At 40.8% G+C, this 25,772-nt stretch overlaps 1 protein-coding gene across 1 annotated transcript in view; it reads right to left on the bottom strand.

Annotated features, from left to right (window-relative positions):
* PLCXD3 (phosphatidylinositol specific phospholipase C X domain containing 3) overlaps positions 1-25,772 on the bottom strand; it is a 73,690-nt gene that overhangs the window by 5,216 nt on the left and 42,702 nt on the right. The window contains exon 2 of the mRNA XM_058826996.1: positions 21,011-21,719. Within this exon, the coding sequence (XP_058682979.1) occupies positions 21,011-21,719 (709 nt within the window). The remainder of the gene's footprint in view (positions 1-21,010; positions 21,720-25,772) is intronic.

Here is a 25,772-nt window from a genome sequence, read left to right as displayed (position 1 = left end):
CCTGACTCATAGAGTCCCTATATTCCTTAATTTCCCCCCTCTCTGTTCAATTTTACCACTGTCTGCAACAACACTGAATTCCAGAGCCATAAAGCAGCATATGCTCACTTTGGCTTTTCAAGGACGAAGAGAATTCATCGCTCCAGTGGGAGCAGTGCATTTCCCATGTGTCACTGAAGCATGAAAATCATGTCTGGAAAGAACTTTGAAAAGTCATCCAAGTTCATCCAGCCCACCTTGAACAGGATCAACTACACAAAGATCAGTGATGCAGATCAGTGATAAAAAACACTTCTGGTTCAGTTTAATCTATTTACAAGACCCCAGAGAGGGAGATGTCACTTTTCTGTGTATTCAGAGCACCCCTATACAGATATCCCTGTACATCCTCATTACCTTCAACTGGAGTACCCAGAAGTAATGGCATTGTGGCATGCTGCTCAAGACTGTTCACCATGCCCTCACTTTGTTCCTGCTAAAGATTTACTCTGCATCTGTAAATAAGTTTCCCTGCAAAGGTCGAGCCTTAGGTACCATTCCACATTGCATCATTCTACCATAATTTTCTCTGTGGCAAAACTATGTTAAAAGGTCCTCCTCTTTTATATGCCAGCCATTTGTTTTCACTCCCTGATCAAAATTTACAATTCTCTCAGTTGTGCTAATAGACCTAATGTCCTAAATGTGTAGAGATAAAATTAATACAACACATGGAAATGGTCTGAATTAACAGAAAGAAAACAAGTGTTTTTTCTCTCCCTCTGTCCCTGATTCATCGACAAGTTTTGCTTTGTAACAGGTCCTTGCTAACTATTGAAATGTGACAAACAAGGAACAAATGAACTGAAGCAGAGGTTTACACAAGCTTGGCACAAAAAGGCTGTAAAGGAACCCCTTGAATGCACTTCCACCCCTTGGATCCTCTTTAGGCAACTGTAGCATTGTCATAAAATTGGCACCACCAAGGTCAGACTGACTCAAACCAGAAAATTTGGGCAACACTGAGTAGGAATTTCTTTCCCTGGATATAACTGAACATTACTGCACATGAGCTGCCATGTTTGCAAGGACTACCTACATTAATATCTAATAGCCTTGAATTTATTCTTCTGAAAAACCTGTCTGTAATCCTCAATTTCTTTATACTATTTGGAAATGCATCTATTCAAATGACAGACAAGCATGCTGGGGTCAGATGCATCTTTTAACGTAATTATCTTAGCAGCATACTCTGCAGAGTCACTAGGGGAAAGATGTCTTCCTTCTGGCATTGAACTGCTGTTGGCTTTCTGGGTTTCTTTTATAAAGGGAGGCAGAAATGAGCTCAAAAGGAATATTTCTGTCTTCCCTTCAGAAAATATTTCAGCTGAATTTGTAAAACTTACATCTTGTACAAAAATGCAATGGGAGATTTAATAGCAGCAAAGAGTGGTCTCTGGAAGTAAATAATGTTCAACATCCCATTTTTCCCTTATTCCCTGTTTTTAGCCATTGCATCTAGAGCATTAACTAACAGCATTAGAAATTCAGCCAGCAGGAGAAGGACTCAGTGGACTCTGTAGTATGAAAGATCTCATTAAGGAGACAACTCTAGTATTTTGGCTACTCTCTTGGTTAATGCAGTAGGGAACTGAAGTGGCAAAGACAGAGCTAGAAGTTTGAGCTGCTGCCATACAAACCATGGTAGTTAGCTTTTATATTAAGCCTGAAAAAGGCTTGTAAAACATGTAGTTACCCTAGTATGGAAAATACACGATAGCCAGAGGATTTAAAGGAAAAGTACTACTTGCTATGAGGATGTCTCTGCTCAAAGGCTGTTTTTTCTCAGTGATTCAGCAGTTCAAATTAGACAAGCCCATCAACTGCTTCTCTAACCTGGAGTTGTGCAAAGCATTTGATATGGTCATGATATCCTTGTCTCTAAAGTGGAGACATAGATTTGGTGGATGGATCACTTGGTGGATAAGGAATTGGCAGGATAGTCACACTATCTTTAGCTATGGTCAATGGCTTAATGTCCAGGTGGAAATCTGTGTTAAGTGGTATTCCCCAAGGGTTGGTATTGGGACTAGTGCTGTTTAACATCTTTGTTGGTCACATGGACAGTGGGATTGAGGGTTCCCTCAGCAAGTTTGTTGATGACACTGAGCTGGGTGGGGCAGTCAACACACTGGAGGGAATGGGTGGTATCCAGGGGGACCTTACAGACTTGAGAGGCAGGTCTGTGCAAACCTCGTGAAGTTCAAGGTCAAATGCAAGGTTCTGCACATGAGTCAGGGCAACCCCCAGGCTGGGGGCTGATGGGATTGAGAAAAGTCCTGCAGGGATGCACTTGGAGGTGTTGATGGGTGAGAAGATCAACATGACCTAGCAATGTGCACTTGCAGCCCATAAAGCCAGCCTGGGCTGCATCCAGCAGTGTGGCCAGGAGGCTGAAGGAGGGGATTCTGCCCCTCAGCTCCCCTGGGGTGAAGCCCCAACTGGACTGCTGCATCCAGGTCTGGAGCTCCCAAAATAAGAAGGAAATAGACTTTGGAGTATGTCTAGAGGAGGCCATGAAGATGATGGGCTGAAGAAGAAGGCTGGAGTACCTCTGAGAAGTCTGAGAGAACTGGGATTGCTCAGCATAAAGAGATGGCTGTAGGAAGAACACAGAGCACATTTCAGTACCAAAATGAGGTCTACAGGAAAGCTGAAGAGGAATTCTTCACAAAGTGAAGTGACATGGAGTGACAGGACATGAGGAATGGCTTCAAAATTAAAAAGAGCAGGTTTAGATTAGATATGAGGAAGCAATTCTTTACCATAGGAGTGGTGAGGCACTGAAACAAAGAAGTCACAGGTGCCCCATACCTGGAAGTGTTCAAGCCCACTTGAACGGGCCTTTGAGCAATCTCATCTAGTGGAAGGTGTCCCTGCCCATGGCAGGGGGCTGGCATAGGATGACCTTTAAAAGATCTCCTACAACACAAACCATTCTATGATTCTATGTTAATCAGTTATCTCTTGGAGATCACAGAGTGCTGGTCAGGGAGGTCAGAGTGATTCAGTCATCACCCCTTTCAACCTCTTGTAGCACAAACACAAAACTTGAACACTCATTAACACAGGTACCTCGACGAGGCATATTTTATCTGCATGAGACAATTGGTCCTGCTCCCAGTTCCACACAGAAATCTGAGTGTTCAAGAAATATTAAAAAATTCCCATAAATGACAATATGCATGGAATATGGAAACTGGAACTGAAACTTATTGCACTGTGAAACAGAAAACCTCTGCTTTAAAGATGAAAATATCTGTTGCCAATCAAAGGAACAGCTACAGGTTTGGGTTTTTTTTTCCTCCCCCATCTTCTAATTCTTAAAAAAAAAGAGTTATTATTTATTCATACACCCATTACACTTGAATCTCTGTATTAAAGCATTCAAATCAGGTGTTAGAATCTGACAACAGAGCTGGAACTCCTTTGTCACAGACATGTGTTGTAGCCAGTACCAGACCATTCACAGCCAAGGTTTCCTCCACCAGACTCAGCTAAGGGCTTTGTTTTCTCCAAGAGTTGCCACCATGTGTTACCTGGAACTTTACAAAGAGTTGTCCTGCTGAGGAACTTATTTGAGTAGTCAAGGTATAGAATTGTTCAGCTGCCCCCCATTTTGGAGTTTTACTTGCTGCTGCTGGCTCATCTTCTTGTTACAAAACTCATATTCTTGAATAAGTAAAATTTGATTGATTCAAGAAAGAAGACAGATTTAGAGGGGAAAAAAAAAAAGAAGGTAGTGCATGGAGGAAATACTCTGAAATTTAATGTAGAGAACAATGAAAGAGAATTTACCACATCAAAGAAGGTGATTTTTACAAGCATTTAGCCCTGCCCAGAACCTTGTAACACAGATGAATTAGCAGAGTGATTATGAAAATCCAACTTTTGAGTAAAAGGAAAAGTTAGTAAAATGGTATGTAACATTAGCAGAGAAAGCAGAGCAGCTAGGTGAAGGGCAAGGTTTATTTAAGAAACTTCTGACTGCCAGCACTATTTCTCTGCTGTACAACTTGTAACAGAATTTCACACATCATTGCACAGTTTCCGCTAAAATCGTTACTACAACAAATCTAAATTACGTAAGTAAATAGAAAAAATATTAATTTTATGTAGCCTGCAAAACTGTTTCTTCCTGCAGATACCTTGAAATGAAAGTGAATCTCACTAATATTTGAATTCTTTGCTATTGAATATAGAGACACCTAAAAAGTATAAATCTGCAGGTGATGCAGGTGACTGTTTGCTGGAGTACCTTATTCAGTATATTCCACATGTTATTCAGACAGACATATGCAGAATAATTCATATGGAAGGCAAAGTTGAAAAATGCAAGGAAAATAACCATATTCAAGTAAGAGAAAGTTGCAGTAAAGAGATGCATCTTATGCTATTCTCAGGATCTTAATACTTTCTTACTGTTTAGAATAAAGGTGAAAATGTACTTTGTTCATGAAACATTCAACAAACAGATTGTGATGAAGCAGTTCACCTAACAAAGTTTAAATGGAAAATTATAAAAGAAAGAATTACTTCTGAAGAAGGGAAATAGTAGTTTTTCATCCCTACTGCTACTTGGACAGCAAGAAGCAAAGAATATAGTAAGGGTTTCAGGCAGCACATCCAAGTAACAGAAATTTGGCATAATTACAGCTCTGATTTGAATGATGTTGTGATTAAAACAAGTCAGAAAATTAGATGGTGGAAACAAAATTACATAGGAACACACATTTTTCAGTTAATTAAAAATATATTAAATGTGTAGCTCATTTTCAGCATAGCCAATTAAACATTCTTTTCTCACTCTTTCGTCTCTTAAAACTGTCAAAACACTTCAATATTTCTAAAACACTAAGGTGGAAAATATCACATGTAAATGTTTTCTTACATATTTTTCTCATATACAACTAGTCTTCAAGTTTGTCCCCATTTCACAAATAGAATCAACAACATTCACAATTCTGTTTTCCCAGTACATTTCATTTAGCACACAAACTCCTCTGCTGTACCTCTCTACATCTGAGGCATCACATCTTCTTCTTCCTGATGTCTCTTTTTTCTTCTTCACCAAGACTTCATCTGCAAGGCTGGTTTTATCATTTCCCTTGCAGGGCATGTACCAAATGGATTCACAGCACATACAATAAGGATGCTTATTTCACTGCTGTCACAGCCACCTCTAAAGCTGTGGTGCCCCACAACCCCAGCCTGGTGCCTGGACCACAGGCACACACTTATTAACTCCTCCACAAAAGCTGCTTCATCTCACCACAGAGGAGGTTCAAGCTGCTTATTATAATTTATACATCTTCTGGCTTCAAACTCTGGACTCCCACAGCTAAACCATCTTAGTTAATCAGCTGGATCCCAGAGGCACTATCCTCCTAAATAGCATCCTGGGCATTGCTGTGAATCATTTACCAGGAGCAGCCTTCCCAGAGCTATTCCTCATTCCTTCTACTTAACTTTCCTCACAACCTAGAATTAACAAGCCCAAAGCATTCATATGATAAACCCTTTACTATGCCAATTATAATTATCCAAAATACAGTACCCAGGAGATATTACAAAATAGTCACTGCTTTTTTACAGTGAGAAATGTTTGTCCTGGATAGAGCTGGTGGAGACAGGCTCACCAGATTAGCTTTCTGCCAAGGTAGTCCCATGTCAGGGGAACCGTGCCCCTAACACAAACTTCTCTGACTTCTCAATAACCAGTGGGGTCATGAGTGAATACTGCAAGAGCACCTTTTTCCCCACCTGCAAATGGGAGTTCCCATCTCAAGACCAGAGTTCTCCTAGGGCTCCCACAAGTAGAGCAGCAGGAAGAAGAACACAGTGAGGTCCTGTCCTCCCATCTCCAGTGACAAAGCAAGTGCCATGGACAAGACTATGCATAGCTGACTTTGGTAAGGCAAGTTAGCAGCCATGGCATTCTCCTGTTGAAGGAGGAACTTGCTAGCTAGTGATCTCTGTTCCTCTTTCAAGAGGATGAAGCTCATCTTAAAAGCAGTCATTTTTCTCAGTCCCACTTTTACAGCTGGAAAACTTCACTGTAGGGAGCCCTTCTCTCACTTCCAGCTTAAATTTATTTAGTCAGTGTATACCTGCTGCTTTTGTAAGAATGCTTGCCCTCAGCCTAAACTGTTTCTCCTCACTGGTATTTATTCCCGTGATATTTACAGAGAGTAGGTAATCACAGAATCTCTTAGGCTTCACTGTGCCAGGATAAATAAGACAAGATTTCTCAGTGTCTTCAGCAATTCACTCCCTGGTTATCCTTGTTAGTAGTCCCTCTCTGCCGCTGTGCAAGTTTTATCTACTCGGAACATGGATTACCAAAACTGCATTGAACATCCAAAAAGATATCGTACCATACCTCAGATGGTAGTATCAGCATCTTTCTGTGCATGCTGTAAATGTCTAGGTTCATAACACAAGGCTACCACCCTTTCTTCTACAGTTTCCACCAAGGGCTAAGATTTAGTCAACCATGGGCAACACTACAGCAGCTACCTTGCCTGGCAATCCCAGCTGATGAGATCCTGCCTTATGAGAGCATGCTAACATCATTATGACCTTACATTTTGTACCACTGAATTTCATCTCACTTCTGCAGGCATCCAGGTCTTGCTATATGTTACCCCTCAGCTTTTCTCAGTTACAATGACAGACTCTTACTTTGAGTTATCAGAAAACTTATCCTTTATAGCAGAATTCAAAGTCCTTAGAGGCAAAAGTGGAGATGACCGGGGTCTTTGAGGAAAGCTACCACATTCTATAGTCTGGTACTTCTAACAAGTCCAACTTCATTTCTGATCTCCAAACTCCATTTCAGTCAATAATACACTACACTAAACTCTACCAACTGCATTATACATTATCTACCAGCTGCACCGGGCCATACCAAGTGTGACAAACAGGTCAAGGGAGGTAATTATGCCCCTCTGCCCTCATGAGACCCCACCTGGAGCACTGTGTCCAGCTCTCAGGTCCTCAGCACAGGAAAGACATGTACCTGTTGGAGTGGATCCAGAGCAGGCCACAAAGATTATCAGAGAACTAAAGCACCTTGATGAATACAGTATGAGAGAGCTGGGGGTATTCTGCCCAGAGAAAAGAAGGCTTTGGGGAGGCTCAGGAGGAAATAATACCTGCTTCTTACATTCTGTTAGATAGTTCTGCTGACCTCTGAGCCACCCTTTTAAACATTCATCACTGGCACATTTTGTAATCAAACAATAATACTCATCCTTTCTTTTAACTTAGCCTTATAGCCAAGACTTTTGAACTGTCAAGATGATGCCATCAGTGGCAGCATAACATGATGGACAGTCAAAAAGCTGTGTCAGACTCTTCCACATTGTATAGTCCTGAATCACTACCTCTAGACTACATCTGCCAATATGCTGTCTGCCTTGAGCTCAAATTATTTTAGATTTTAGAGAAGGAGGTTTGGTCATTTAACTTCTAGCCAAAATAAAGCAGTTGAACTTTCTCACAGAAAAATCAAGAACAGATTCTGATTTATTTCTCGTGCATAAAAGTAGAGGACCCTGAAATGTGCCAAAGTATTACTTAGAGTCTCCCTGAAGAACTCGATCCTTCTACAGTGTTTTTTATTGTGCACACCATGTTAATTAATACTGTTAATAATATTGCGGCTTTGCCTGGCTGGTGGTATTCACCTTAGAGACAGCAGATAAAACTGTAGGTTCTAATAGTCATGAGAAAGTTAAAATGTATTTTGAGAATGAGAGAAAAAATCTCTGTCACTTGATCAGCTGTGATACCAAGGGGCAGGCGAAGGCTGGGTGCTTCAGTGCTAGACATCCACTGTGATACTAAACAGTTGGGAAACCAAGATTCTGAAACCAAGAACTGCTGTTCCTTTAAACTCCAGCATTTCAAAATGTGATTTTGTTTCATATGAGAAAGCAAAACAAAAATGTTGGCCTTTCCACGAAATACAGTGCAAGACCAATTTCTGAATAAAAAAATGAAAAGCTGTGAATATAGAAACAGCTTTAAATATTGCAATTAAGAGTGTAACATAAATCTAAAGACAAGCCAGAATTAATAGGAGTGAAATCAAAATGTTTTGACATAAAGTATTTTGCTAAAATAGACTTTTCCCTGGGGAAAAACACTGAAAGGAACAGTCCTGGGGGAGAAAAAACAAAAAAAACAAAAAAAAAAAAGTAGACTTTAAAATACCTGCAGTTTTCAATAAGGAGCAGCATTGATGGGAAAAAGAACAAATGGCTTTGTAATCTCTGGGTTGAAAAAAATTACAGAAATATGCACCTCATGTCACATCTCAAAAACTAACAACTGTGGATCAAATTCTTAAAAAAGGATATAAAATATTAAATAATATACTACTAATGTGATCTCAAATTAGCTTTAAAAACAAAAATTTATTTGGTGACTTAGAGCACTCTTACTGGTTCTGATCAGCACCAAAAATAGGCAGACATTGTAAGAAGTCTTATGTTTCCAGTAATACTGATAACTTTTGAATTGATCTCATATTTTATTAAAAGAGAACTCTACAGCAATGAACTGTGGTTGCCAACCATCAGGGAAAAGGTAGACTAAAAAACACATTATATATCTTGTAAAAATTTACCAGGGGACTACAGAGGATTCATCAGCAATAAAGTAAAATCCCCATGGAGAGAAGATGAGAGAGGTACTTGGTTGAGAAACACTTTAGCAAAGAGGTCATGGAATAACTGAACTCTTTGGGTTGAAATGGATATTTGAAAGTCATCTGAAGGACACAACTTGTTACTAATGTCCACCAGAACTCTGAGCTCTGGATATCTATCCAAGTCAGTCCTTATTCACAAAGTCTACTGATCAAATTCATCTCTCTGATTAGGAGAGAAGGATGTTGTGAGGGACCACGTCAAAGGCTTTACACAAGCCCACATAGATGACATCCCTTGTCCACTGATGCGGTCACTCCATCATAGTAGACTACTAGGTTGGCCAGGCAATAATTACCATCAGTAAAGCTATGATGGCTGTCTTGAACCACCTCTCTGTCCTTCCTGTGACTTAATGTAACTGCCATGAGGAACTCTTTCATCATCTTCCCTGGCACAGATGGGAGGCTGACAGGTCAGAGTTCCCAAGGTCCTCCCTTCTACCCTTCTTAAAAGTGGGTACATTTCCCTTTTTCCAGTCACCTGGGACTCCACCTGACAGCCATGAATTTTCAAACACCATGGAGCAGCTTGGCAACTCCAACAGCCAATTCCCTCAGGACTTTAAGACGCATCTCATAAGGTCCCACACACTTTCATACCACCAAGTTCCTAAAAAGAACATGAATCTGATCTCCCTCTTATACTGGTTTTCCTCCCCTGCTTTGATACCAATTCACTTGAGATATCTGGGAAGAAAGGCTGTCAAAAGAAGTCATTCCCTTCTCCATCATCATGGCATTGAGTAATGCTGCTTCATCAGCACAAGGAAAAGCAGACCTGCCACCTCAGTTGTACATGGTGCCTGAGAGGCCCTGCAGTGGATCACACTCCTCTTGTGGAATTCAGACCAAGCTGTACATTCATCACAGAGCTGCTACAGTCCTCTTCCTCCAACAAACCTCTCTCACCAGATGCTGATGGTGGTCAGTCTCAGCTAAGCACCTGTCTTGCACCAAAAGACCAGACAGACAGACCTTGCACACCCCTGCCTCAGCACAGACATGGGTAGATCTGTTAGAACAACCTCTATCAGTGTGACCCAGCGCACTGGCAAGAGACATTATTTAAGAGACTACACAAGTTCACAAAGAGTGGAGAAAAACACACACCACTTCAAGTAACAGACATGAGTCCATATCTCCAGAGATTCACCCTCTCTTCTCAGAAGAGCTGGGCAGCTGGTACAGTCATGTCTTAGGCTGCAATGCAAGATGTAACCAAAAGTATGTGTTCTATTACCATCTGTTAAAACCAGGTGGGGCAGTGTTCTTTATCTCTTCCATCCTCCCTCCAGGGAGATAGCTTCTCTTAATGGGCCATTGGGTCTCACTGCACGACTGATAAAATTCCATCATCCCATTGTCAGATGCTCCACCCAGGGGGAGGAGCCAAGCATTCCTACCTGGATGTAATCTGAAACCTGGAACAACACAGGCAGTCTTTCTCCACTGGCTTCCCAGAGGAAACACCATCTACACCACCACTGGATCTTCAGAGGAAAACTACAGCATTTCTACAGGATCATTGCTTCAACAGAACCACATCTGTCATTCCAGAAGGACTGCAGCCACCATGGTGCTATCAACACCCTGACCAACAGGGTGTCAGGTTGTATTCTGACTCCGTCTGTGTTTTTGTACTATTGCATTTTATTTTAATTTTCCTATTAAATTGTAGTTCTGACTTATGATCTCCCCCTGGTTTGCTTTCATACCAGCACACGTCAGTGCTGGCTGTCAGCAGGATAGGAATCCAGAAAGTTACCGAGAGGGAATTACAGTAACTAATCCTGGTTGTCAGTCCATCCAATGCATTATTTCATAGAATCGTAGAATATCTTGACTTGGAAGGAACCCACAAGGATCATCAAAATCCAGCTCCTGGCCCACACAAGACAGCCCCAAGAGTCACACCATGTATGTGACAATGTGTGACCATGTGACAAGGCCTGAGAGCATTGTCCAAACTCTTCTTGGACTCCGTCACATTTGGTGCTGTAACCACTTCCCTGGGGAGCTGTCCCCTGACCACACTCCAGATAAAGAACCTTGTCCTGATATCCAACCTAAACCTCTCCTGACACAGCTTCATGCCATTCCCATGGTCCTGTCACTGGTGAACAGAGAAAAGATCAGTGCCTGCATCTCCATTTCCCCTTGTGACAAAACTCCAGTCTGCTACGAGGTCTCCTCTGCAACTCCTCCAGTCTGAACAAGCCAAGTGAATTCAGACAGTCTTCATATGGTGTCTCCTCTCGACCCTTCAGCATCTTTGTAGCCCTCTTTTGGATACCTATACTTCCAGTTATTAAAGGACAATGCAATATCATTCCAGAGCTGAAAAGTATTCTTCAAACAGTCCACCTGTATTTCTTATAAGAAACATCTTAGAAGGAAAAAACAAAACAAACCAGGTGTTCATCGTATGGATTAATACCTCCACAAATGTTCCTCAGATTGCAGAGCTCAAATGAGGGTGCTTTCCACCAAGAGAAAACCATTCAGCTGGATTTATGTCTCTCTTGTTCTAGCACAGCCAGACACTAACAGCAGTGAAACACTGTCTGATGGAGAGAGGAAGCCAGCAGCAAATGCTGCTAGGCGAGACAGATCATTATCAGCCAAATGTTCTGAGCTGCAATTAGCAACAGGCTCAGAAGAACTTGCTGTGCCTGGTGTGAGAACAGGGCAACAGCATGGCTCTTGTTTGCAATGCCACAGCAGTGACCTTGCTCACCTCTCTTATCTGAGTCCTATCCTTTACCTTTAGCATAAGGATGCTTAATAGATGGACCAAACTGAGCACAGACACTCCCCATGCCATGTGCTCCTGCTCTTCACAGAAACAGCACCAGTCTTGGACAACACATAAGGACCTTGATGACATTCCAGAAATGAGGTTCAGGACCACCCACCTGGCACCTGACAACAGCCTGAAACAGCATCCCTGGGTACAAAACATCCTTTCTTAAATATTTACCATCTTTAAAGGCTGGTAACACTCTGGCATCAGATTTATATTTTCACCCTAATTACCCAAACCCTAACCAGCACCTCACATGTGGCTAAAGTAGAAATGAAACTTGCTGGGCTGACTACTTGCAGTAGCTTAGAACAAAAAAAACCCCAAATCTAAGTAAAAATAGCCTGTGGGAGGAGAGAGGTGAAGAAAGATGGGTAAGGAAAGGAAGTGACAACAGTGTTCCTTTAGCAGAGGTAGATCCTCCTCCTGACACAGGGTGGTTGGCACAAGACCTACACAGCTGGCCAGTTGAGAGAGTATGAAAAGTTGTGAGGAGCCAGTCCTCACAATTTCAGTGATTTTTTCAGCCAAAATTTCTTCAGCCATCCAGGGAACAGAGAAGTGGTCCTGTGGTTGCTTTTCTCTGGTAGGACATGCAAATCCAAGACAAATTGTAATGAACTTAGCTCTGAGAAAAATGCCTGTTCACAAGGAGACAAGTTTCTTTTCAGCAGCGAACACACTGGACAAAATGACCTTTCCCCATTATTCAAGCAACATTGTCTACTACCATACCTGCAGGAATCATTTGGGATCATAGCCTTGCCTCAGAGCTGTAATTTGAACAGGTCTTACTGGGAAAGCAAAGAAGCCAGTTTCAGACATCAGAGTATGTAAATAACTTGGGTGGGAGTGTTGATCTGCTGGAGGGCAGGAAGGCTCTGCAGAGGGATCAGGACAGGCTGGATCATGGGCTGAGGCCAATGGTGTGAGGTTCAACAAGGCCCAGTGCTGGCTCCTGCCCTTGGGTCACAACAACCCCAGGCAGCTCCACAGGCTGGGGCAGAGTGGCTGGAAAGGAGCTGGGGGTGCTGGTGGCAGCAGCTGAACATGAGCCAGGCTGTGCCCAGGTGGCCAAGAAGGCCAATGGCATCCTGGCCTGGCTCAGCAATAGTGTGGCCAGCAGGAGCAGGGCAGGGATTGTCCCCCTGTCCTGGGCACTGGTGAGGCCACACCTTGAATCCTGTGCCTAGCTTTGGGCCCCTCATTCCAAAAAAGACATGGAGGTGCTGGAGTGAGTCCAGAGAAGGGCATCAGAGCTGAGAAAGGGTCTAGAGAGTAAGTCAAATGAGAAATGGCTGAGGGAGTGGGGTTGTTTTGCCTGCAGAAAAAGAGGCTCAGCAGTCAACTTTTTGCCCTGTACAAGGCTGCACGGGTTGTAACATGGTGGGGTTGACCAGGCAGCCTGCAACAGGACATGAGGAAATGGCTGCAAGGTGCACTACAGGAGGCTCAGGTTGGACATCAGGAATAATTTCTTCACTGGAAAGGTGGTTAGGGATTGGAAATTGGCTGCTCAAGGAAATGTTGGCATCACCATCCCTGGAAGTGTTCGGGAAACTATTGGACATGGCACTTTGTGGTAGAGTTTACTTGGCATGATGGTATTTGGTCAAAGACTGGACTCAATGATCTTGGAGAACTCTTCCTAAGCTTATTGAATCTTTGATTCTAAATCAAAGTAAGAAGGGAATAAAGATCCATGGCAGTCCCTCTTTGCTGCTAACAGTAAAATTAATGTGTCTGTTACATAAGATCTAATTTCATATTTGATTTACTACACAACAGTGCCTGCTCACAGAACTGAGAGTGCAGGGTGCAGGTTTCAATACCCCACCATGAAACAAATCATGGTAAGGTTCATCCTTTGTGCTATAGCTCTGAAAACAAGACTGTTCAATAGGAAAGTGCCTGCATCTCACCATGGCTCCTATTTCACTCTAACTACTTAGTCTCCTTCATATCTTAATACTCTTTTATGATATAATACATTGTGGATGACAGTTGCTTAGCTACAAAAACCCTCAGATCAACAGCTACAGTATTAAAATATTGCCAAAGGTCAAATCCCACTGTATGATCATTCAGCATCTTATAGATATGTCTTTTATTATTTTCCTTAGTGTCTGAAATAAATACTGAAAGACATTTTAATATAAAAGGCTATGCTCTCTAGGGCAACTGTACAATCCAGGACAATACATGCAATTATATCATTATAATTACAGTCAATTTCTTATTATAATCTTTGACAACATCAAGTTTGTATATTAGACTTAGCCCTCCCTTCCCCTTCCACAAAAAAAAAAAGAAAAAAAAAATCCTGGAGAAAAATATAATTATTAAGAATTTGCCTAAAAGTAAAGTTGTAAAGAAAAGATGAGTAAAATAAGGCTAGATATTTGCAGGATTTGTATTCATGAAATAAGCATCTTTCATAGTGACAGTGACTCCTTAAGAAAAAAATTGCATTGCAACCCACAGATTCCTAAGGAAAAAACTGTATCACCTCTGTTTTAACAGTAGAAAAGCATGGGCATTTTTATAGTTTATGCAAATTCTGCATCATACAGAAGGTGGTACATCAACAAGACCTTTGGTCTGGCTGCTTTCACTATTTCCAGCCCCCTGTCATAGTGATCTCTTCTGTACAATTGTGGCAGCAGTGTGCCAGAATCCCTACTGCCTCCTCTGCATGCTTTATCCAACACATCTCTGGCTGAAGCCTCCATGGCCAACTGCTCATTGAGCCCACAAAGGCTACTGGTTTGTAAGCACAGGGAAGCATTTAACTAAGTTAATTGCAGGCTTGGTCTATCTTCTGAGAATGGATTTAAGGGGTTTCTGTCTCTAGGGCTCCTTTAACACCCCTTCCTGCCTTAAAGCTTTCCTACCAGCCAAGTGGAGGTACCCGCTGCAGAAGCTGGGGATATGCAGGTGACTTCTCCAGAAACAGTGTGGATGCATTCTCTCCATATTGCATTTGAAAGCCTTCTGAGGTTTTAGAGGCTACTGAGAATTGCTCAAATCCATCAGAAATTATAGATTTCAGCATGTTCAACATGGTTTTAAGAGCTGACAGGATTTTGTTTTGACATTTCTATTCACATCCTACCCCTCTAGAACCATGGAGCAGCTACAGAAGATTAAAAATTCAAACTTCCAAACATATAATGAGCATGTTAGTTCATGCAGAGCTGTCCAGCTCTCTACTTAAACTTTGACAAGGATGTGCATATAGAGCTACTTATATAGTCCTGAAAGCAATGGTTTGCAGCACACAAGAGCTAACTCAACACAGAGACATGGATGTTGCCATATCTACTGAGTTTGTATTTGCTTGTGTTTGTGTTAAACATCTTCGCTTTACATAGAATTATTACCAGCTTGAACACCACCTTGTGAATACACCTGGAAAAGCTTGTTTGTGTCAATCTCTGTGCTCATTTTGTACCTTATAAATGAAGAGCAGAAGGATCAACCCATCAAGGAACCATTTCCTTCACAATGAGGTAAAAGCAGCTACACAGACTCAGGCCCAACATTAGGAAATTTATTTTCCCTGGGGTCAGAACTTGTTAGCATCTATTAGCTTTTGAGTTTCCTTAGTGATCTGAGTAATGCAGAAAGATCAAAGAAAACCCAAGCAACTTAATGAGACATTTGCAATTTCACTACAGCAACCGTAAAGACTGAAGTGTGAAATCTTTGAGACAAGTAGATGTTAGAGACAGCTTAGAGCAGTGGAGCTGAGAGAATGAACATTCCCTTTTTTGTGATGAAAAACACTTGCTGCTGTCTCTGTGTGCAGGGTCACACTGTGCCCAGAGTGTTCCCTATGACAGGAAAACATAAAGTATATTTACAAGTAGTCACACAGCACACACAGTAACTGTAAGCAGATATTTTGATGCCCAACATAATAAAACTCACAAGCACACCACACAAACAGAAAAATAGTGAGACACCTATACCTACCACAAGAAAACATCAAGACAACTATCCCAAACAAACACCCAAAAGCCAAGCCACTGATCATGGAAATCACCATGGTGATCACCACCAATCTTCCTCCTTCACCAAATCCCACAGGCTACTAGTGGGTACGTAAATACTTTAACAAAGTTATTAAAAATCTGTATTTTGTGACAATTTAATACTGTTCCAAGTTCATGAGCAAAGCCATCAGACACAACCACACAGGCCTTCCTGTGGGAATGCTATACTGAAATTCTCATGCAGACAGATGGTCAGATGATGAAATGCCACTACACACACACAGCCCACTGGGCTGTCATTGCACAGTTGTCATTGTGCAGGCCTGTTAACGTGGTAGGTAGATTCTTCCAATGAAATCTCCCTGTGCTGTTCTGTGTGCAAACACAGACTGCCTCCTCTGTAGAAGGACTGGAAAAGTAATTAAGGATAGTTTGAGGAAGAACAGAAATATTAAAGATTTTTCTGGATTGCCCAGAGTTCATTTGAATAGCCTACTAATATACCAGAATGCCATTCTGTGCCTCCTGTGGTCAGGAAATAATAATAATAATAAAAAAAAAACCAAAAAGGAAGGAAAAGATAGCCATGTCCCAAGGCAAACACAGTGTGGTAGGCGTGCTTGTACCACACACATTTGTGAGGGACTGAGTCTCCCCTCACCTCTCAGCAGCTAAAGAGCTGACACATCAGCTTTTCAAGTCCTAAAATCAGAACCAGCTCACTGGAGCTTGGTGCTCTCCTGCAGCCCATAACAGAGACAGACACTAAGGTTACAATCAGGAAGGATGCAGAAAATCAGAAAAATTCAGTTGCCACAGTTGCCATTTCTGTTGTTTTTCTTTTTCATATAAAATAGTTTAAGAATGGCACCAGTCAGTATGAAGTGTGGATTAAAGGATGATCAATTCCCACTCTTCCTGCCACATAGAAACTCAAAAATTCAGCTGACGGAGGTGTGGCACCATCAGTAACTGACTCAAAAAATCCCACTTCTTGCAACCTCAGGGATCATTTTTCATAAAATATCCATCTATTCCCTAGCTAAATCTGACTGTGCTTAGTTCATGACTATACCCAGAGACGGATTTTCTCCTGACAGTTTCTGTGGCCTACTTACCACCCCTTCTGCTAATAGTGTGGATTGGATGCTTTGCCTCCACTTCAAAAGGTTCATTCTCATCTGCAGGATATTTTTTTTTCAAATTTGGTTTTGTTGCTAAGGAGGAAGCTTTAGCATGGTAGGCAAGGCTTTAGTCATATGTGAGCCACAGAGAACATTATCCTTAGAGATTAATTTGGAAATCAAGTGACAATTGGCAGGGTATGTGTTTACTTTCTATTTTTTGAAAGCTTTACAAGTACCACAGGATTTCTGCATCTTCTGAAGGAGATCTATTCTTCTGCTATATTAATAAATGGCAGAGACAACAAAGAGAGTATCATGCTTGTCTCAAGTGTCATAGATAAAATTAGTAATATCACTGCAAATCAGAAAGCAAACTAGATTATTAGGAACAGCTCTACACTAATCAAAAGGGTGTCTCACAACCACCTTTCAGATATGCTGAAGGCAGCTGCCTCACTGTGAAGTTAATTCAATGAACACAGAAAATGCAATTCATTTGGCATATACTGTTTCTAAGGAGAATTTCTTGGCATCTAAACTGTGTGTGTGATAGAATGTTAAGCCTGGAAACACACTGATAGTCCTCAAAGTTTTAAATCCAAGAAACATAATGGGCACAGATGCAAGCTATTCTCCTCATTCAAGTAAAGAAGGTAAAGTCTGTGTTACTGTTTTGTTATACTGAACTGTGGGCCTAGGAAGACTTTACAAGAAATGGCTTTGCCTTCTTGTATTTGTGCAGGACAGAAAGCTTCACAACTTTTAATTTCTCCTTCTTTCTAATTATTGTACCACAGAACACTACCTGTGATGGCAGCAAAGCCTGTAAGCAAACATTATCAGTAGAAAACTCCTGGTTTATATTCACTGAATTGAGTCTTAGGATCATGAAAATTTTTTTGGGTTTTTTGTTTTGTTTGTTTATTGGTTGGTTGGTTTTTTTAATTGAGGTTATTTTGGGCCTCACAGCTTGCATACCTGTGCTCTAGGAAACAGGTTAAAGAATAGCATCCCTTCTCCTGAAATACATTGCCTTGGAAGGCTGCTTTACAGCAGTGTGCATGTGAACCTCCACCACCACAGGCAGTCATGGAAAAGCCATTAAACCAACCATCTTGGTGACAGAGGAATATTTCACTGTGCTCTTTCCCAACATCTGCAAAATAGCAGATTGGATTCTGGATAGAATTGCTGCATGGAGTCTGCTCACAGATTTCCTAGTCCAATGGATGCTGTGACTGAGGAAAACTATGCTCTCCCTCTAAGGTAGCCACTGCTCTTCAAATCATAAACAATTTCATGACTAACGATTGACTTTAGGGACCAAAACCTGGTATGTTTTGTTGCATCTGAGAGGATCTAAGCTTTGCCCTATTTTCAAAACTAAGTCAGTATGTAAAAGGCCACTGTACAGGTGGAGGAACAAAACAAAAGAAATTACTACAGCTTTTACTCGACCACGACAAAGGAACATTTCTTAAATATAATCCTTAATTTAGGAAAAAAACCAAATAACCCAACTGTAGTAGTTTAGATTCACCAGTTTCCTGGGACCCGCAGAATTCCGGCCAGCCCCACTCTCCCCACGTGGCCTTGTCTGGCCTGGGGAGAGGCTGAACCGGAGCTCTGTTACCTCTTACAGCTGGAAACCAAAGAGGAAAAAAGAAATTCCCAGGCTTACATTTTAAAGGGTGGTGTTCACCATTTGATCTCACTTTTCAATGGTCAAAACTACTGTCAGTTCTCAGAAATGGCCAGTTATTGGCCAGGAGAAAAACTCACATCAGCCTCCAGCAGCCTTAACTTCCTTAGGTGTTTCTTACTTTTTTTTTTTTTTTAATGCCAATCTATCACACCAACCAAACCCAAACCAAACAACAAACCCCCGCACCAAAATTATTTGAAAAATTCAACCTTATTCCTTTGCATTCAGATCTTTTAAAATTCAATGGGAGGGAAGAACCCTGTCCAATCATGGTTACAAAACTGCTTCAATTAGCAAGATAACTGCATTCTTAATGTAAGGCTCTACATTAGCCTTACATCCCCAGCATTTCTCAATAAGGTAAACAGTATAATATATAAGTCTATGCAGTAAATGGTAGCAAAAGCACATATGTTATCTACCTGGACATAAAGATGGGATTTGATCAGGTATTTATTCTGAAAAGGACAAAATAATATTTTTACTGCATGATGGTTCAAAGTCACAAAAACAGCACAGCTGGAATGTACATCTTAGTACCTTTTGTATGGATTCCATATTTTTAAGCTACTGAAATATTAAGGCAATGAGATTGAAGACAACTGTGCAAATTCTATTGTTAAAATTGTCCTTCATCTTTTAATTGCTTGCCTATTTATTTTTTAACAGAATAATCATAAAATATATTTGATGTTTACTTTTAGAGCAGTTAACCCAAAATAAAGGCTCAGTCTCTGTCTACATTATCATAAATTCAAAGCCTGTTTCTTCCTATAGTGTATTTTTGTATTAAAAAGAAAAATGCAAAATGAGATGCCACACTGGGAAGACTAAATATTAGCCTTGGAGATTATTTTGAGGGTCTATTTCTTTCATAATGGCTAAAAGAATTATGCAAAAAAGGAAAAAAACCTTTTCATGTGGCAGACGTGACTACACACTTGGGGATCATGTGAAAAATCTCAGTTGAAATCTGGCAAAACAACATTTCCAGGTTTTTATTCAATTATTTATTGACTTTTGAAGGTAGTTACAATTTCAAGATTTGCTGCTGGAAAGTCATACTAAGAGTTCAACGGCCCTGGATTCAAAGCCCAGTCAAACATATTCAGCATCTATTTCAAGTCTTTGTTTTACAAACAGCTTCTAAAAAGCACATTGTAAGCCAAAGATGAAGAAAATGGGGTTTGATGGCTATTTTATTCATACAAGAAGCTTTAAGAACAACCTGCTCGTTTCCAGATTGTGCTACTTCATGTTCTAAAGAACACTCAGGAAGATATTTACCAGAGGAAAAAAATCCCTTAACAACAAGGTATTATTGGTAAAATCCATCAACAAAGCAGTGTTTTAGTATGGAGAAGTGCTCTTCATACTCACAAGAGAGGGAGCCTACCCAGTCCCATGGAGCCCATAAAACACAGACAAAGAATACACCAAGTGCACTCACACAAGGACTTCTAAAAGGACTTCTAAATCATATTTCACTGCTCATAAAACCTTCCATGTTAGTGTTTTACTATGTCAGGTAAAGTTTTTACCTATTTTTTCAAGTTAACAGCTGTTTTGGAAAGCTGCCATAAAAACAGCTCAACCTTTCACAAATATGAGGCCTGTTTTCTTTGCAGACACTGCATCTTTCATCTCACAGAAGGGGATATGCTCCCAACAGACCTTCCTGTCACAGGCACATCCTGCAGAGAGCAAAACATTAGCAGGCCACTGACCCCCACTGTGAATTTTTTTTACACTCTGCAACTGTTCTTTATTTTTAAGGAGAGAAAGAAAATAGCTCTTGTGTTTCAGCATTAAATTTCAGTTTTCATACCAATTTGTCAAGAATATAGTCACATGCCTTTAAGCTTAAAATTGGCTGTGATTTATCTAAGTCAGAACAATGTAAATAATGCATGTCTTGCACAGGTGGCTTTTTTTTGTAATATAACAACTAGTGGCCTGTCAACAAACTATTCCATGTACAGAACCTATACAATAGTCTGCCGTCTTTCCTGTATGATAAATGAAGAAAGCCTTTAAGGAGTGAAATTCTCTCTGATGGTGTCCTGCTGTCTTTGATACAACGTGTGATGGTATAGAGACAGAGAAACCATACACACCTTTGAGGTGTGTAAAGGCAAATTCTGCAGCATCAGGCTTTGTTGATGAGCGACGACAAATTTTTTTTTAATCCAATATCTGAAGCTTGATGCACAAATAAAAGCTTAAATTATCTAGATCATACAGATAGATTTGTCTAGATCACACAGATAAGATTTTCCAGTAAGGAAATCCTAGACACAATATTCAGTGCTTTATGGTATGTTTTCCACATTTGGAAAACAAAACCAATCAGCAAAACGTGCATCCAGAAAAAACAGAAGGTTAAGTCAATCCCATAATATCTCATTATGCTTCAGTTGCAGATTTTCTTTCAAGATGCAAAAGCTTGTCCTTCAATGTGTTTCTCTTCAGATATTTTAGGATTATGCTAATTTCTGACTAGCCCACAGTAGCATGGAAGAAATGCATCAGCCAGAGTGTCTTTAAAGGGAACTGGAAAAACAGCACTACCAACATGCAGTCAGCACAGTCAGCACACCTTACCAGCCACAAACTCACCTTTCTGTGATTGTTTCTCTGAGACCACTTGCAACCCCTTTCACCACCGTACTAGCCTTTGGCGTCAGCACTACTTGAGATATGAAAAAGGAGCCTTTCTTTCTTCTTTCAGTGATTGATGCCTGCAGGAACTGAATCAGCTTTTCCGTATCTGTTGTATTTGCCCAGGGAGCTGGCATCATCTGGCCTGGCCACAGAAAGGCCACCTCAACAGCCACTGGGCTGTGGTAGAACACTAGCACTTGGTGCTCCTTTTCCCACAGGTACTGGAGACTGACTTCATGGGCAAATATAGCGGGACACATTTTGTTTCCATATGTGTCCTTGAGCATCTGGACAAGCTTTTCATGATGGCACTTCTGCATCCCGTAGAAATGATTGAAGTCCAAGAAGACCACTTCTTTTGGGTGCTCAGTGAGGAATGCGTTGATCTCCTCCAGACCTTCTTTGACTTTGGCACTGAATAAACCATGAGCGAAGTAGAGTTCATTGTCTGGGTCTCTGGGCTTGGTGGAAATTCTGAGATCAAAATATCGGATACCTGCCCCCAGCTGGCTGGTGAAGTTCATGGTCTGTGTAGCCAACCACTTCCTCATCAGCTTTTTAGCCACAGTGCCAAAAACTGACACAAAATTCTGGACTGTCTCCGGCTGTTCAGGCCCAACTGGAGAGGCTTCATCAATGTAGAAGCTGAAAGAGTCATGAGACCCTAAAAACACAAGAAAGAAAAATTTTCAGTATTGTACTCATCTGTTAAAAGCCTTTAGTGGGTTTTTCTCAATGAAAATAATTTTCTTACCCGTACCGACACCCACCAACCACCTCCCCTGCCATTTCCCTCAACAACAGTACATTTGTATGGCAGCATTTTCCCCAAGAACACCTTGTAGGAACTTGAAAAAAAGTCTGTTTCACTGCTTGTCTGGATGCTCAGTCACTCTCTTCCAGCTCTTACTTATGCCTTTAGGCTCAATGAACCCAGTGGTCTCTGAACATCAAAGCAATTCTGGTAGCAAAGCTAGTCACACAATAAATCCCTTGAGCCAAGGAGAAGATTTGGCCCTGCACACTGAATCATGCACTGTCTAGTTTGTAGAAGCAAAGGAAAAATCCAAACAAACCAAAATCTTTCCACATACACCTTTATGGCCAGATAAAATAGGAGTTGGAAAAATATCAAGGAATATAACCTTTCTGATCTTTATTTCAAGTCTCATCTGGTCATCCACAAGGTTCCTGAATGCTATTTTCCTTCTTAAATTTATTGCTAAGACTCTTTACTTTCCTTTGCTAAAAAAGTACAACAGATAGAGTCAAGAATAGCATCACATTCCACTGATAAAATTCAGAAACTCTGCATGCTCTTCACAGGAATGGGACGCAAAATTTAGCATGCTTATGCACAGGAGTTACCCTTTTCTACAACATAAAGTTGAATACAAATATATAGGGCATTTTGCCATACAAAATTCTCTGTGTCAAGGTATATGTCCACCCTGCAATCTCAAAACAAAAGCCGCAATTAACAATGCTCAGCATTCCGATAGTGACATTAAAGCAGTCTTATGGAGAGATGAGCTGACCCTAAGAGCTGCTTATCACCTTTGTCAACCATTACCCTGCTGAACACCTGGTGTTTGCACCTGGCAGTTTACACAGAAACACTGTCCAGCTGCTGGCAGAGCCACACTCCTGCTGTTCCATAGGTGCTTCTGGTCAGACTCGCAGCAGCAAGGTCTGCTGCTGAGCCTGAGATACACTGCTTGCAAAACTTCTTCAAGGTCAGTAGGACTTGTATTCTGGAAATGGACTGCAGTTCTAGGTGCTCAGAGATACAAATCCTACACCAAAATGAGCTCAGAGCACTAGTCTTGCCTGTCACCAATGCTTTTGCAGGTGCTTTTCAAAATTACTTTCCAAAGAATGCATGCTGTACCAAGTAATATCACATTAATGAAATTCTGCTAGTCAGTCATTTCTGAGTGCAATGCTACTTTACCTGAACTGGAATAAACCCTATAAACTGAAGCAGCAGCTGTAACATTTTCTTTTTTAACAATAAATGGAGTCATGACAAATCACCTTAGACTCTGGCTTAGATTTAGCTTTGTTTAATCTGAGAAATGTATTTAAATTTTGTACACACCTGCTTCTCGTGGTTGACTCTTTGAACTGCGTTTTGCTTTAAATATTAGACAACTTCTCCATTTTGATGAAGCTTTCTACTGCTAAGTGTTGAAGTGATAATATATTTCTTGCAGAACCTGATTAGATCATGCAGATCTGGTTACACATTGATATCCTTGGGGACTAGATCTGCATACAGAATTCTAATGGTAAAACAAATTATTAGAGCAGTGACCTGTGTATCAACAGTATTACAGGGAAAATCAATGAGATGCATTAAATGTTCTGCTCAGTGTAACCTGTACTAATCTAGAAATCAAAGTAAATCCAGTCTTGTTTAAAACAAAGCACAGATACTGATATTAGGAAGGGATGGATTTTGCAAACCCCCCGTTGTCCATTGTAGTCCATTTTATTTTTGTAAAGTTTTATGCCAGATTAAGTACCTGTGTAAATGTGATCAACTGATTAGAGCAGTAGGCTCAAAATGGTATTAAGACTAATTAAATCATTTGTCTTTTATCTTCTGATCTGCAGACAAAGGCAAGCTGAAGGTGTTGAAAAGGTAGCAGCTAAAGTTGACCCCAGCACCGCCAGTAGGTACATATCGGTTTAAACTACCTCTTAAAACTACTTTAGTCAAGAAAGGCAGCACAATTCTCACAGCAGAAAACTAAGGTGAGCAACCTGTCGACAGGTTTAGCTACTGGTAAAGAAAAACAGAGAATTGTGTGCGTGCGTGTGTGTGTGTGTGTGTGTGTGTGTGTGAATACCACAGTTAGAAACACCTGAACGCCGCAAGTAGGATCAGTCATTAAAATATTTTTCCTCATTCAAGTCTTCATGCACATATTTGAGCCTAAAAAGAGGTATTCCTATGTGGATGGTAATGAGAAAACTGCACAGTGCTCTGAGAATTTCCATGTTTTGTAACCCAAACAAGGAAACTGTATAGCATAATGCAAAAGGGAAATAAGGCTTAACTTGGTTGACACAAAATGAAACAGATATCAGCTGTTCAAAAGTATATAAAGATTCCTCCTGAACAAAAAATACAGCAAATATTTTGCCTTTCCACATGTATAAGTAATTCAAACAGATCAATTAAGTATTTATTTCCATCATGCACTCATCTACATTTCCTGTTGACTTAATTCTGCACTTTTGTCCTAGACAGCTTATTTGTGTAACTCACAGAAATTCAAAACCCTTACACTTACCAGAGCAAACTAGGGTATGATATTTTCCAATATCATGCCCAAAATCACTGTATTCCTGGTAATAAGAGAATCATGTACAAACATGCTTTTGGCAACCATGTTTAATTCCAAATCTTTCTTTTGTGCATGAGGACATTCCCCTCCTACATTACCTAAGGAAAATGTTCTTGGAGGTTCTCTGTACCACCAAACTTCAGCCTCTATGAAGAGAGGATGCAAGTTACATTTAGTAATAGAAATGCAATGATGCCTGCAATATTTGGAAGGTGGCAGTGCTTGCACATCATCTATCTCTGTTATGGTAGGTTTGTACCACAGAGACTTCACAGTCTGAGACCCGGAGAAGCAAAGAGGGGAAATTACTCATTCCAAGTCATTCAGGGAGCAAAAGATGATATTCCATTTATGTGCAAACATATTCTCTCACCGGTTTATTTAGTGTCTAAAATTTTCTTAAAATATTGCATACTCTTTTCCTACTATTTCAACAACACAACACATCATTATTTGAAGAAATCAAGGACGAAGGCTCATGGATCAGCATAATGGGGGTAGCAAACAAGAAGTTAACATGGTGTGCGCATACTATAGACTGCCCAGTCAAGACAAGAAAGTGGATGAAACCTTTAAACAACTGGAAGAAACTTCATAATTACATGTTTCCATGGGGTAATTTTGAGACATTCACTGTCAGAAGAGAAGAGCAGATTGCAGGAACTTTGGAAAGCATCAGAGATATTTTTTTCTGCAGGTTCTCCTTTAAGTTGTGAAGCTGCACTGCTGGATGTTGTATGAATTAAGGAAGAAATGGATAGGGACATAAAGGCTGATGACAGCCTTAGACCGAGTGACTATGCAGAGAAATAAGAATTTGAAATACTCAGGAAAGCAATGAAGGCAAAACGCAGAATAAAGATCCTGGATTTCAGAGCAACTGTCTTGGCTTGTTCAGGAAATTGGTAAAAGGTAGCCTGGAAGAACTCAATTACCTTAAATGCCAAGAAACTCAGGAGAAAGGGCTGAACTTGAAAAGCATCTTCTCTAAAGCATATTAACAGAGTGCAAAGAAACAAGGAGGCAAGACAGGAGGCAGGTTTGGCTGAAGGGGTGACTTCTGAGTGGCATTAAACTTAAAAAGGCACTACAGAAGGTTTTAGCAAGGACAGGTTGCCAGGGAGGAACAGAGGACAAAGGCACAGAGGGAGTTAGGAAGGACACAGCTGGACAGGGAAGCCTGAAAGGGATGGGGAAGGCAACAGACAGCTTCTGCTGATATATCAGCAGCAAAAGAAAGCACGGAGAAAGCTGGTCCACTACAGAACAGGACAGACCTCCTGAAGGATGGGATGCCATCCAGAGGGACCTGGACAAGCTGGAGAAGTGGGTTCATTAGAACCTGATGAGGTTTGACAAGG

Source organism: Poecile atricapillus, chromosome Z (genome assembly GCF_030490865.1).
Source record: "Poecile atricapillus isolate bPoeAtr1 chromosome Z, bPoeAtr1.hap1, whole genome shotgun sequence".
In the NCBI taxonomy this organism is placed as follows: Eukaryota; Metazoa; Chordata; class Aves; order Passeriformes; family Paridae; genus Poecile; species Poecile atricapillus.
The sequence above is the reverse complement of the archived record's forward strand: the minus strand, read 5'-3'. Positions and strand labels throughout refer to the sequence as shown.